Source organism: Condylura cristata, unplaced genomic scaffold (assembly GCF_000260355.1).
Source record: "Condylura cristata isolate star-nosed mole 26May11 unplaced genomic scaffold, ConCri1.0 scaffold00017, whole genome shotgun sequence".
NCBI lineage: Eukaryota > Metazoa > Chordata > Mammalia > Eulipotyphla > Talpidae > Condylura > Condylura cristata.
In genome coordinates, this window is record NW_004567118.1 from 1462726 (window position 1) to 1477260 (window position 14535).

The 14535-nt window shown below is 57.5% G+C and overlaps 1 protein-coding gene across 1 annotated transcript in view; it reads left to right on the forward strand.

Moving 5' to 3' along the window:
* The window catches only part of KIF18B (kinesin family member 18B), a 16084-nt gene extending 6702 nt beyond the window's left edge, over positions 1-9382 (forward strand). The window contains exons 2-15 of the mRNA XM_004684075.2: positions 270-596; positions 1150-1307; positions 1595-1699; positions 1865-1975; positions 2061-2258; positions 2377-2553; positions 3107-3181; positions 3342-3430; positions 3831-4011; positions 4331-4458; positions 6865-7070; positions 7269-7836; positions 8725-8814; positions 9265-9382. Coding sequence (XP_004684132.1) covers positions 278-596; positions 1150-1307; positions 1595-1699; positions 1865-1975; positions 2061-2258; positions 2377-2553; positions 3107-3181; positions 3342-3430; positions 3831-4011; positions 4331-4458; positions 6865-7070; positions 7269-7836; positions 8725-8814; positions 9265-9382 — 2523 coding nt within the window. The 5' untranslated portion in view covers positions 270-277. The remainder of the gene's footprint in view (positions 1-269; positions 597-1149; positions 1308-1594; positions 1700-1864; positions 1976-2060; positions 2259-2376; positions 2554-3106; positions 3182-3341; positions 3431-3830; positions 4012-4330; positions 4459-6864; positions 7071-7268; positions 7837-8724; positions 8815-9264) is intronic.
* The last annotated feature ends 5153 nt before the right edge of the window (positions 9383-14535 follow it).

Sequence of the window (14535 nt, forward strand, 5' to 3'; positions counted from 1 at the left end):
AAGGGAACTTGAGCAGCATGGTGTTGGCGCAGGAGTAGACAGTGGAACCCAATAGGAAGCCCAGAAATAGCCTCCTGTAATGCAGTCACTTGGCTATGACAAGTGTGGTATTTCAAGCGAGAAGGAGATATTTATTAATATCGGTGCTGGTTTCAGTATTCTTATTCTCTTGAGGTATGAAGCAGAGATCAGATGTGGGGGGCAGGGGAGGAGGACCCCTTAGATGCAAGGCTGAGGCTGCCCCTGGTCACGCATCCTGTTTCTCCCAGGTGTTGCCATGGTGATGGCGGTGGAGGACAGCATGGTGCGAGTGGTCGTGCGGGTGCGGCCCCCCACCCCACGGGAGCTGGAGAGTCAGCGGCGGCCTGTGGTTCAGGTGGTGGATGAGCGGGTGCTGGTGTTCGACCCAGAGGAGTCTGATGGGGGGTTCCTTGGCCTGAAATGGGGCAGCACCCACGATGGCCCCAAGAAGAAGGGTAAAGACCTGACGTTTGTCTTCGACCGGGTCTTCGGGGAGACGGCCACCCAGCAGGACGTGTTCCAGCACACCACTCACAGCATCCTGGACAGCTTTCTCCAGGGCTACAACTGCTCGGGTGAGGACAGGCCCTCGTGGGACAGCCTTTCTCCCTGCTCCTTTCCGAGGGCTTCCTGGGCCTTCTGGCTGTGCCTGCCGTGGGCACGTGAGGGCTCTGGCCCTTGCATGCACTCCTGGGGCCAGATGCAAAGAGCAGCTCAGACAGACATGTGTTCCTGTCCTCTTGATATCACAGTGGGAGGCAGGGTCGGGGAGAAGACACTGATTGCAAAATCACACCCATGGCGTGTGTTTTAAGCAGAGAGAAGGGGTAGGAGGAACAGAATTGTGGGCCTTCCTCAGAGGAGGCTTCCTGGCCTGGAGAAGCCCGTCCCAAGGGAGGGGCCGGCCCCACCCCTGCAGAGGCCTCTTTGCCGTTGGCTGCCTGGGTAGGAGCCGGGATGTAGACAGGGAAAACCCAGACGCTGCAGTGTGGACAGGGGTGTGAGTGGGTAGGCGCGGAAGAACTGACACCCAAAGGCAAAGACAAGGGACTGGGGCGGTGGAGGGCTGAGCTCTGCGAGTGCACGGGGGAGCTCCTAGTGAGCAGGCCACCCTGCTCCCTACTTCAGTGTTTGCTTACGGAGCCACTGGGGCCGGGAAGACACACACCATGCTGGGACGAGAGGGGGACCCCGGCATCATGTACCTGACCACCATGGAACTGTACAGGCGTCTGGAGGCCCGCCAGGAGGAGAAGCAATTTGAGGTCCTCATCAGCTACCAGGAGGTAGGGCTGGTCCCTACCCCTCTGTCACGGGGACCTGAAGAGAGGGGAGTGGGGAGAGCAGATGGGAGAGAGGGTATTAGGGCCCAGTGGCGGTCTGGCAGGCACAGCTGCAGCTCAAGGAGAGATGGCCCGCACACTGGGCCTGCCCTCTAGTCCTCCTCGATGATTATTGTCTTGCAGAGTGCCCAATGCCCCTGTGCAGTGCCTCCATCCCCCCTAGCTGCAGGGGAGAGGCTTCCAGACCGGGCCCCACCCTTGGGCCTCCCCCTCACTTCCTTTCTCCTCAGGTGTACAATGAGCAGATCCATGATCTCCTGGAGCCCAAGGGGCCTCTGGCCATCCGTGAGGACCCCGACAAGGGGGTGGTAGTGCAAGGACTTTCCTTCCACCAGGTATGGGTTTGGGCTGGGGGGGATGAGCACTTCTAGGGTTCCTGATCCAGGCAGTTGATGTCCTGTATCTTGTGGTGATGTCATAGCAAGGAAATCACCCTTCCTATGAGGGGAAGGTTCTGGCTGGGGAGACTGTAGCCCCTTCCTTGGACCTCCCCTCCCTAGCCAGCCTCAGCTGAGCAGCTCCTGGAGATGCTGACCAGGGGAAACCGGAACCGTACACAGCACCCCACTGATGCCAATGCTACTTCCTCCCGCTCCCATGCCATCTTCCAGGTGAGAGGGGTCCCGGGGCCAAGCAGAAGCCGGGCCTGCAGATACCCAGAGCCCCCCAACCCCAAGCCCTGCCATCTGTCCCCAGATCTTTGTGAAGCAGCAGGACCGGATTCCAGGCCTGAACCAAGCCCTTCAAGTGGCCAAGATGAGTCTGATTGACCTGGCTGGCTCGGAGCGGGCCTCTAGTACCCATGCCAAGGGGGAGCGCCTGCGGGAGGGTGCCAACATCAACCGCTCTCTGCTGGCCCTTATCAATGTCCTCAACGCCCTGGCTGATGCCAAGGTAAAGCTGCACAGCCCCACGTGCTCCCGGGGTAGTGACCATGCCTGAAGCCCAACCCCCACCCCAGACCTGCATGCACCTAGTCCAGCTGCCTCACTCCGCTGCTCACTGCCCCCAGGGCCGCAAGTCTCACGTGCCCTACCGAGACAGCAAGCTGACCCGCCTGCTCAAGGACTCCATTGGGGGCAACTGCCGCACCGTGATGATCGCCGCCGTCAGCCCGTCCAGCCTGACCTATGAGGACACTTACAACACCCTCAAGTATGCTGACCGGGCCAAGGAGATCAAACTCTCGGTGCGTGCCCACCTGAAAGAGCCAATTGGGCGTGGGGGCGTCCCCAGACCAGAGGGGGCAGGGCAGGGCCCCCGAGCAAGTATTCCCACAAGGCAGAGGGAAGGAGCTCCCCAGCCTGTCCTTCAGGGAAATCCTTGGGAGTAGAAGTGGCCCAGCCCTTGTCCCAGGAAGACCCCAGCTGGGGGAGAAGCAGGGTGGTCTCCAAAATGAGGGTAGGCCAGTGACTTGTCTGGCAGCAGGCCAGGCGGCACAGATACCCAGACATAACCCCGGGTAAAGCAGGGCTCCTCCAGGGAGTCTGGGCACCCTGGGGCTGCTGCTGGAAAGCCCCTCGCCTGCCGGAGGATTGGCCTAGGGGTCGGGGCCTGGGGTTCAAAGGCAACCCCTGTCTCTTGCTGCCATCGCAGCCAAGCCACGGACTCCCCTGCCCTGTTGATCCTGTTGTGAGGGAAGCAGGAGAGCGAGGAGCCCAGCACAGTGCCATGGAGGTAACTGCCACCGCTGCTTTAAATAAACCGCAACCTCTCCCCTCTCCCCTCTGCCCCTGTCTCAGCTGAAGAGCAACGTGATCAGCCTGGACTGTCACATCAGCCAGTATGCCACCATCTGCCAGCAGCTCCAGGCTGAGGTGAGGAGCTGCCTGGGGAGCTTGGCAGGGAGCCCGCCCCCCCGCCCCCCTGCCCCGGGCAGGAGAGCAAGACGGGAACATTGGGGTGTGGCCAGGGCTCTGGGCCCCCCTTATCGCCTGTGCTCTCGTGTGATGAGGGGCTGTGCTGCTTCGGTTCTAGGTGGCCACCCTGAGGGAGAAGCTCCGAGTGTATGAGGCAGGAGCCCAGGCTCCCCAACAGTCCCCAAAACCAGGTCCTTCACAACAACCGTGAGTTCTGCTCATACATCCACCCCCCAACCCCAATATCTTTCAGCTCCACAGCAAAACCCCTCCTCTTCCTCCAGCCTCTGGAGGGCCTGGACTCCTGTTCTGATACCCGGGGTCCAGGGTTTCCACCCTGTGCCTCGAATAGCATCTAGAATGCTCTGTATCAAATAAGTAAATGACTTCCCTGCCCAGAAAGCAGGATCTGCTATTCAAATAAGGTGTTGGATAGGTGCCGGTGGGGGTGGCTACCATTGTTTCCTATACCACAGACCCGGAGTCCTCCTCCCACCCGCAGCCGCAGCCCCCTGTGGGCATTGTACCACCCTTGCCACAAGCCTGACTCCTCCCTGCTTTCTCCACCTGCCCCTCCTGCCTCTCAGATCTCTTATTTCCCCCTTAGTCTCCCCAGCTCGGCCTCACCATCCTGCCTTGCTAGCCAGCCCTGTTGCCCAGAGCCCCACCTGGCCTCTACAGTCATTCAGCAGGAGAGCCTGGGGCCAGAGGCCCTGGAGGAGAGGGCCATGGGCCAACACTCATCAGACCTGGAGCAACCCCCAGAGGACAAGGACGAAAGCCAGGAGGTAGGCTGGGGGCTGGTGGAGCATTGGGGGAGAGGCCCCTCCCCGCTCACAGCCCCTGAGCTCCCACCTGGGTGCCTCACATCTTAGTCAATACGAGGCTTCAGGGCCTGTGCGGGAAGGAGAACTGTTCTGTCAGCCGCTGGCTCTGCAAGCGTGGCGCACGAGTTAGCAGCAGGGAGAGCGCCTGGGTGAGAAAGCTCCTGCCAGGACCGGGTTGTTCAGGAGCCGTCTTCTCCGGGGAGGGGCCGGCTTTAGACAGCGCCTCTGGAAGGGAGGAGGCCATCTTGGGCTCTCTGGCTCTCACCGCTCATTTCCTTAGGTTCCAATCGAGGAGCCAGAGCAGAGCCTCAGACACCCGCTGGCAGAGTCCCCTGGCCGGACCCTACAGCCCAGGACCGCCGTGGGCCACCTCTCCCCACAGAAGCTGGATGGGGACCGCTCTCAGCAGTAGGTGTCCTCCTGCTCTTCTCTGGGGTGCAAGGTGGGGTCCCAGGTGAGAGTTAGTGTGAAGTGCGTCCCAGAAGCTCTGGTTCTGCCCCAGGTAAGAGTCAAGTCTTTTTCCGACATTGCCTTGGTCTGTTTCAACAACTTGATGTTACCACCTATTCTGTTTACTTATCATCAGCTATTTATTCTCTCAAGTAACTGGCAGCTCAACAGAAGGGGAAGCAAAGCCCTGAAATCCTTCCAGACAGCTGGCAAGCCTCGCGCTAGGGCAGGGCTGCTGGGCGAGAGCTCTGCTTTCCGGTCTGAGGGGCTGGGCGTGAGGCAGGGGGAGCCTCCCTGGGTCAGGTGTTTATCGAGAATTTCCATCCATGCACCGTAGCAATTTCTTCTCAGGAGTGAACACAACCCCACCCTAAACCAAGGAGAAATTGGGGGCCATTCTTTCTGTTTGTGGAGCACCACTGATGTGTTTTTCCTTTGGCCCCCAGAACATAAATCCCCTGCCACTTAGCTTTGCTGCTGCCAACCCCACTCTTCCCTCCCCAGCACGCTTCATGCTAGGCAGTGTATTTAAAGCTTCCGGACAGAAGGGCCTGTTTAATTTTGTTTCTTGCTGGGGAGTGTCTGTTCCCGACTCAGCAAAAATGCTGCAGCCTGAATAATCAGCGGCTCATTATCTGTCTCCTGCTGCCGACTCCCTGGGGCCCTGAGAGGGCAGGGATGCACTAGTGGGATGTCCCCTGGCCCCCAGGGAACAGCCAGTGATGACTCAGGGGCTCTCTGCCTGGTGTCCCCCATTGCGAGGACAGAGGGCATCAGGGTTCTCATTTCTGCTGTGCCTCTGGCTTTGTGGCCTCTGACAGGTCGCGTCAACCTTGGCTCTAATTTGGAGATCCTAGCCCTTGTTCTCCCTACCTCTTAGAGCTGAAGTACCACTAAAATGTAACAGAAAACTCCAAGTATTAGGGGTTGCAGAACATACTAGATAGTTTCCATACTTGGAAATGTCCTCACAGCCAGATAATTGAAAATAATTTTTCTTTGACTTTAGAATTTGGAATCTGAGACCACCAGGGCACTGAGTAAGATCTTAGATTTTCCAGTTCGGTGGCTTTTCAGAATTTCCCTCAGCTGCAAAATCCTTTCTTTGAATGGAGTCTGCTGCTATACAGATCTGATCAATAAAGCAGAGCTGTCCGTCTGAAAGCTCCTCTGACAGGTTCCTTGAAGTAGACCCTGATATAGACCAAGTCCCCATTTGCCAGGTGGGCACTGAGGCACTTACCTGGGGCCACCCAGCAAGAGGGTCTGGCCCAGCTCGGGACCCTACATGCCACCCAGGGCATTTCTCCGATACCCACTTTTCTCAGTCGTCCAGTCTTCCTATAACGTGTTACTCAAGCGGATACAGACTAGGTTTCCATCCTGCCTCCTTTCAAAAAGGCCTTGAGGCTGCTTTATAAGATGAACTTGGGTCCCGTGAGCACACACCGAGGGCCGAGGAACGGCCTCAGAGACGTCCAAGCAGATAGCGCTACCTAAGGGTAAATGATTTGCCGAGAACATTCCCCACTGAGATAATTGTGTTTATTCTTTTCTCATAGGTTGCCTTAGAGAAAGAAAATTTGCTTTATTAGAATCTAAATTCACAGCACTAGTAATCCCATTACCCTCATAATTTCCTGTCAGTCACCCCCGTGCGTGTAGAGCAGGCATCCATTCATACATGCTCTCGTGATTGCAGCCGTAAAAACAAAGGCCTTTTTTTGAGGGACTTCTCGGAACAGGGTCCACACAGCCTTATCCAACCTAAACCTAACTCAGTGATGCCGTGACTCCCATGTCACGGACACAGTGGTCAGCGAGCCCCATGTGCCAGTACTCAGTAAACACTTGATATATAAAGCAACTCATTTAACCCCCACCACCCGAGGCATGTGCACATTCGTTATTCCCGTTTAGAGGGTGCGGAGACAGGTTATGCCATGCACCCAACCTCACACGCGGGGAAGTACAGGGCAGGGACTGAGCGGGCAGTCCCCCTGGCTTGAGCTACCTTCCTCTGCCCTCTGGTAAATGAACTGACTCAAGGTCACAGTGCCAGTAGGTGGCAGAACTTGGTCCAAGGTCACTGAGCACCCTCCTCCTGTTTGGGGGGCCATGATCTCTGTTCAGAGGCTTGGCTAATGGGTGAGACTGCCCCCATTCCTGTGGTCATCTCGCCAGCAGGGATGTGGCAAAGCAGAAGCTGTGGCTTGGGGGCCAGGAAAGCCTGTGAGTGCGGGGCAAGGCAGGAGGAGCCTGGGGGAACAGGCCCTTACCACACCTGGAGCGCTGGGGACAGGCGCGTGTGGAGGACCCCGTCTGGGCCATGTCTGAGCTGAAGCGTGGTCCCCTTCTGTCCAGGTTGGCCCTGAGAGTGCTGAGCCTGGCCCAGCGCCAGTACGCCCTGCTCCAGGCAGCTCACCTCCTCACGCCCGACATGACCGTAGAGTTTGAGACCCTGCAGCAGCTGGTGCAAGCGGAGAAAACAGAGCCTGGAACGGAGGCCTCGAGGATGCCACTCCCAGCCAAGGGGGCGCTTCTGGCTCAGGAGCGGTGCTCAGCGTCCAGTGAGTCTTCGCCCCGGCTGCCTCTGCCTGGGGTGCTGGCCCTGCAGTGCCACTGAGTGTCCAGGGCCTCAGGCGCTGGGCTGGGCTTCAGGAGGAGGCGGGGCCCTGGGGCCATGGACCTGTACACACACAGTCCTGAGGAGTTAGGGACTTCTGTATGTCTCCATTGTATTACAGCTGCTCCTTCCATCTGGCCAGGCCCTGATCTCCCCTCTTCACTCCCTTCCCTGTGCCCAGAGTCTCCAGGATACTCCGGCCCGGTGACCCGGACCATGGCAAGGCAGCTGAATGGCCGCATGCACACTCTGGGGCTCTTCCCTGAGTCTGATCGCACCCCAGCACGCACATCCCCGCGGCCCACGGAGAAGAAGAGGAGGAGGGACCTGAGCCCCTTGGAGTCAGACAGCCACCTGGCCCCGAAGCCCGGGACCAAGCGCCAGCGCCAGTCCTTTCTGCCCTGCCTGAGGAGGGGTTCCCTGCCCGAGGCGCAGCCTCCATCTGGACCCACCACCCCCAAAGGGAGAAGGGTCTTGTCCCCCTGCCGCTCCCCTCGCTTCTGCCCAGCCACCGTCATTAAAAGCCGGGTGCCCCTGGGCGCCTCTGCTCTCCAGAACTGCTCCACCCCCCTGGTCCTGCCTGCTCGGGACCTCAACACCACCTTTGACCTTCCTGAGGAGCCCTCCTCAAAGCTGGGTGTCCTTGACTGCGCTGACTGGGAGGACGTGCCCCGGGAGCTCAGCAGGCTGGATCAGCCTTTCATCCCCAGGTGGGTCGCCATTTTAGCAGCCCTCCCAGGAGGAGGTTAGGGGTCCGGAAGGGGCATTGGTGCCGCCAAGTGGAGGGGAGGTCACCCTGACTCTTAGAGCTGGATGCTGGCTCTTCCCCTCTGGTGTGATCAGCTTTGCTCCCCAAGTCCACGAGGGCAGAAAATAAGATTTCGGCGAAGGCCTTTCTTCCCTCGGGGGCCCCACCTTGTCTGTCTGCACTCCCAAGGTGCCAGCTCTGGGCTGGTAGTCTATGGGACCCCAACTTCGGAGGGCCAGCGGGGAGCAGGAATTAGAGGGAAGCCCAACCCCTCGATCCCTTGCTGGGGCCCACTGACCTGGACTGAGTCCCACGTCCCTTCCGCCCTGGATGTTGCCCTCCCGCCCAGCGTCTGGGAGTGCCGACGGGGCCTTAGAGAACTTTATTCAGCAGTTTTTCAGCGAGAAGATGAAGCCCCCCCCACACCTTCTGCCCACACAACAGGGTAGGGAAGCAGCAGCCAGTTCAGGACAGTCCAAGGCCAAGAACAAGTGGCGACTGACCTCACAGCAGGCTGCCCACTGCACCCCCAGCCCTTCCCAGAACCTGGGCCACCCTCAGGAGCCAGCTCAGAGCTGCGCAGGTGGAAGGGTGAAATTGTTTGAACTCCAGTTCCCTGGATGTGCCAGAAACTGACATCTGGATGTTCTCCCAGAGCAGGCCTGTCACTCAGCTGTCAGTGCAGGCCAAGTGAGGCGGGCAGTGGCGTCCACCTCTTAGTAGGAAAAACCCTCAGAGGTCGTCTTGTCCAACCTCCCCTGCCCCAACCTGGGGGCTGGAGGGAGGGGGGCTGGCACCATTTTCTGGTTCCCTCCTGATCTGCCTCCTTTCACTTTCCTCCCTTCCTCAGCGGCCCCATTCCCCTGTTCACCACGAAGGGGCCCAAACCAGCGTCTTCCTTACCCGGGACTTCTGCCTGCAAGAAGAGGCGCGCTGTAAGGTGAGGCTGAGGAGGTGACAGGGCAGGGCACACTGAGCCAGCCACAGACCTCGCTGTGAGGCTGGGCCCCTGGGAGCCGGTCTCAGCCTGCAAGAGCCTCTCCTGGTTCTCTGACTAGCACCCCAGGCCCTTGCTACCGCAGCGTGGCACTGGAGGTGAAGGGTGGCGCCCTCCCTCTGTGAAAGGCAACGGCCTCTCCCTGCACGGGAGATTCTCAAGAACTCGCTGGCTAGTCCAGAGCTGAACTGCCACTGCCCAGCCTCACTGCTCTGCACGTAGCTTTCCTTCCCTCGCTGCCTCTCCTGCCCTCAGATTTGGCCTTAAAAGCTGTTGTTGGTTCTCAGCACCCCCTGCCCATAAGGCCTAGTGTCTAGGTCTGTCACACACCTCCAGACCCCACCCCCACCCTTAACCCTGAGGTTTAACTGGCACCTTCCTTCCCTCCCTCAGCGCCTCAGTCTCCCGCTCCCTGGGGGTCGCCCGGGGCCGAGGCCACAGCCGCATCGCACGCCTCCCCAGCAACACCTTGAAGAAGCCAGCTGGGCCCCTTGCAGTCCCAGGTGACTAGCACTGGGGGTAGGGATGTTTGGCCACAGCGGCCGAGAGAGACAGAGAGGAGGACGGGTGGGTGGACCGAGGCCCGGAGACCTGAGGAGGGCTGGGGGACGCCGAGATGAGCATGTTGAGAGAGGTAGGAGATGGGGTGGGTGGGGGCAGGGGCCAGGCCTCACTCTCCTTCCTCCCTGCCTCCCGCATCCAACCGGCCAGCAGAACCCCGCTCCAGTCCCCGCTGCCCTGGCAACCAGAGGAGCCAGAAGCAACTGGTGGGGCTTGGAGGAGCCCTGCCAGCTGGGAACTGCATTGCCAAGGCGTCCTGACCTGAGGCCCTGCACCGGCCTGGCCTGTTCCCTCTGAGCTGTTGTCCACACCCTCCTATCAGCCCCGCTCCCCAGTCAGTCATCCTGCTGTTCTCCCTATTAATCTCTTTTTACACTCTCTTCTGGGACTGTATGTATTCGCTTGTGAGGGTTAACGTGCTGCCATTTTAAAGGGTGCTGCTATCACCTCCCCCACCCGCCATCTAGGCGGGTGGCTCTTGGGGGTTTTGTTCCCCACCCCCACCTTCCAGGCCAACACAGGCCCTGTGCAGTCAAAGCCAATGCTCAGTAAGAGGAGGGGGTGGGGGTGAGGTGGGGAGCCCTGGCTGGCCCGTCTTGCTTTCGGGGAGAGGGACATCTTCAGCCTGTGTCCCGGTGATGACACAGACCATGGTGGTGCCTTGATTTCTAAATGAAGATAGCTTCCTTGTTTTCACTGTTTAAAACAGGATACACACTCGGTGCAAAAAGAAGTATAGAGAAGAGTGGGAAATTCCTCCTCAGTGCTAGCCGCTAGATAGAAGCTGTTGATTACGGGGTGCGACACTGCCGTCCGTCATTCCTGCGAGTGTACATTTACGCACCTATAACTGTAGATATAGAGATATATTTTTATTATAAGAATGAATAAACCTCCATCCTTGGCATGTGTGTGTGTTTTCCTTGGTAGGACAGTAACACCCACCCTTTCTCCTCTTCCCATTCTTCAAGACCTCAAGAAACCTTTAGTGTAGAGCTCATTCTCATTCTCCCTGCTGCTGGCTGAGCTCTGGACCTCCAGCCCCACCTCCCTGGGCCTGTGAGGAGGCCTGCTCTGTCCACATGCAGCCTTGGGTGGGGGTTGCTAGGACCCCTGTTAGGGAGAACAACTTAGGGTCCCCAGATGTTAGGGAGCTCCAGGCCAAGTTCCACCTGGCTGGAACACAGAGCAGTCTTCTACTCAGGGGACTGCTCCTGGGTTTATAAGGGGAGCCCCCTTATAAAGCCTCCTCCCACCCCCGTTTCTGGCTTTCCTCGCCAATCCTTTGTTTCTTGTTCCGTTTGATTTGGGTTTTTTGTTTTTTCTTTAGTTAAGGTAACTTTGGTTTACCACAATATATATGACTTTCTCTACACGTTGGGATTGTGGCAATTTAACACAGATTTACCTCTGTCTCTCCAGGAAGACATGGCTGACTGGATGAATTAATAGTGTAAACAAAATTCCCAGAGTCTGTTTAACTTGCTTCTGAAAACAAACATGTTAATGGTATTTAGCACATTGTGAAGAGTGTGTAAATAATGCTGCTAATTTCAAATTGAAATCCCCCTGGTTCTGGGGGAGCCACCTTCCCCTCTACCTGGCCAGTCCCTCCCTACCCACCCCCCCAGTTCCAACTCCTTTTGGGAGATCACAGAGGAGCACCTCTGGCATCTTCATAAAACTTCACGACCTTAGGAGGTGTGGTGGGGACATGGTCTCGCAGAAGGGTGGCAAAGCTTGCCCAGTTACCAGTGAGCGGCAGCACCAGGATTCAAACTGGGGTCTGGCTGTGTGCCTTGCACCAACCTGCTTCCCTTTAGAAGCAGTCTGGCAACGTTTCTTTCGAGTGCCTGGCGTTCCCTCCTCTCCAATTAGTCTTAATGAGTTTCTGTTCCCCTGCGGACCAGGATTCCCACAGCGGCAAGCACAGCCTCACATCTGTAGCCGCCAGCGGCCTGGCGTGGCGCCTTGACCTCATGAGCCCTCTGAGTGCTGGGTGGACTCAAATTGAATAAATTTCCCCCTTTCCTGGGGCCCTCCCATATATTATCTCATTTGAATGCCCCCATCGCCCCTCCAAGGGCAGAGGTAGCAGGCACCCAGCAAGGTGGCCGGTAACAGGGCCAGGAGGGCAAGCTTCACACACCAGGGTCCCTGGCACCATGCTGAATGTGCCCAGGCTGGGGGCAGCTTGCACGTGGAAGAGGTCACTCTTGCCAAGGATGTATTGCAGCTGGCCGTTCACTCAGCAAACATTTGTGGTTCTGGTGCAAGATATACTCTCGGGTGACCCGTTAAATGTACAAGTTCTGCCGATGGAGTTAAGCGTGAGTGGCTCCTGCCCTCAATCAGGAGAGGTCAGGCTGAGAGTGCCTGCTTCCTGGTGTTCTGCTCGCCAGGAGGCTGCCTGGCTGGTCCCAGCTTCGCAGGGGGTCAGAACACCACAGCCAGCTCCCAGCTGACCTCTGGGGTGGCACGAGGCTCTGAGATTGGATAGTTCCTTAATGGAGATCAATGGCTCCTGGTCCCTGCAGCCCAACCTGACATAAGTCCCTTCCACCGTGGGGCCCCTCATGCCACTTCTGGGAGTCCAGAAGTATTCTCTTCTGCCCATCCTTTATACCCCTTCCTTTCCCACTTCAGGCCAGCAACTCAGGTCTGGACCCCACCCTGGGGTATAAATTCCTGCCAGGCTCAGTGCCGGGAGGTGCAGACTAATACGTGGCCCTTTCAAGCAGGGAATCAGGATGCCATCTGTCCCTGTCACCTGAGTGTGAACTTAAATCTCCATCAGTGTTGGTACTGATCAAGGGATGGCACTGGGCTTTCCCCCTCACCCGGGGATCTCGGCTTGATCCCGCCCAGGGGATGTCATCACTACATGGGGAGCCTCCTTGGTAACAACTGACTCAGGAGTGCTGCCCCCCAGACCTTGTTCATCAGTCCCCAGTTTCCCCCAGAAGTGTCCCCTTGGCTTTTAGCTAGGCTGGAAGGGCGGGGAGGGATCCTGAGTCTCAAAGAGAATCTGGCTTATGGCTCAGAGGGCTTGGGTTGGGGGTATTAGGGGTGGAAGGGACTGGAGTCGCTGCCAGAGACCTGGAGAATGCAGCTGTGTTTTCTGCTGACCCCGAGGGCTGCTCCCAGCTCACCTGCATCCCTCCTATCCCCATTCCCTCAAGGAGCTTCCCTCTGACAGTAAAGCATGGCTTCTCCTTCGGGTGGCTTGTGTCTTGTGGCTGCCTTAGTCTGACCCACCCTTAGGGAGAGCCGGTATGAATGGGAAGAAGACTAGTGTCAAGAAGCCTCTTCTCAATGTGAAAGACATGGCCCTTCACCTGGGAGCCATGCTGAGATGCAGAAGACCACACACCCAGGGGGATGTTGACACACCGAGTGTCTCAAGCCAGATGGCATTGTGGGCTCCAGTCCAGGGATGGAGCAGGTCAGGTAGGAGGAAGCAGCGCCCTGGAGGAGTGGGCAGGAAAAGCAGGCTGGGAAAGAGCTGCTCTGAGCATCCTAGGGGCAGCAGATAACCCAGTGTGCTCTAGCTGTGGTCTGGGGACAAATGTTCCTGTCCCCCACCCCCTCATCACTGGCTGCTGCCCACTGGGCTCCATTCACAAAGCAGGTAACTGCCTATAGGGGAGGGATGGTCCACAAGCCACCCCTAGAAGACCTGGCTCCGCCTGCAGCCCCTCCCCCTCCAGCCCCTCCTAACAGGTGGACAGGTGCTAAATGGATTAGCTCTGGTTAAATGGAAGCTATGATTGCTGGGCATGCGTTGTGTCCAGCTTTCATGGATTTTATTCTCACAACTACCCTGGAAGTATGGTGAGATCATCTTTTGCAGGTGAAAATGGAGACTAGAAGTTTCCTGAGGTCATCCTGGGGCCCGGGCCTTGCTCTCTGCCCTAGAGCACACCGCCAGGACAGACAGAGGCAACTCTAGGGACTAAAGGAGTCACCCTGGGGGTAACTGCCTTCGTTAGAAAGCCTACAGCTGTGAGAACAGCTTTCTCCCTGGTTTGAGCGCAGGGGCCTGCGGGCAGCGAGGATGGGGTGGGTGAGCACTGCCACCTAGTGGCCGCCGGGACCCAGCGCCTCTCCTCAGGATTGGGTGGAGGATGGGTGGATTCCAGGCTGCCACCACCAGCAGGTGGGCCCCAGAGACCCACATTCTCCTGGCCCCACCCAAGCTTGGGGACCTGCACTGGGAGAGGGGTAGAGACTCAAGCAGCAGTCAAGAATCAGAATTGAGGCTGAGAGACTGACAGGTTTAGAAAACTTGAGTGTGGGTGGAGGCCAGGTGTGTGGTGCTGGCCTGCCCCCAGAGGCATGTGGGTCCCACAGGCAGAAGGGCATCCTAGCAAGCCAGATGCTCTGGGAGGGGCAGGTGGTGTGGGAAGACAGCATGTTCCTACCTCAGCTTGAAGCGGGCGACGGCTGGCTGGGGGCCCTGCGGAGGAACATCAGGGCATTCCCTCCCCTGGCCCTGGGCCGCTGCCGGCGTATGGAGAAGTCAGTCTCCGAGTGGGCCAGACGCTCCCAATGCTGAACCCCTCAGAGTGGGGGAACAGGGGAGGAGGCACCCCCTAGCACGGGGCCTCAGCCAGGCCTGGAGGGTGTGGGAGCAGAGACACAGCTGAGAGCTGTGTCTGTTGGGGCAGATGTGCATCATAGAACAATCTAGGAGAGAGAGAGGATATATAACAGCCCGATACAGGGCTTGATTAAATCAATGCATACAGTGGAAAACCATGCAGCGGTTAAAATGATGATTTAGATAAATATTTATTGATATGGAAAGATGTTCACAACATATTGTTGAGTGAAAACAGCAAATTACAAAATAATTTGTGCAGCATAAGCCCACTTTCAAAAAAAAATTTGTATGCATGGAAAAATCTGGTAGTGTTTATCTCCAGGTGGCAAAATTATGGCTAATTAATTTTTTTGTTTGTTTTCCTTATCCATATTTGCTGATTTTTCGACAATGAATGTGTAATAAAAAAAATAATGAAAGTTTGGCAAAAACTGTGATTGAATCTGTCTCCTTAGGTGCTGCCTGGGCATCTTTATGTGGCTAAGGACTGAGTAGCT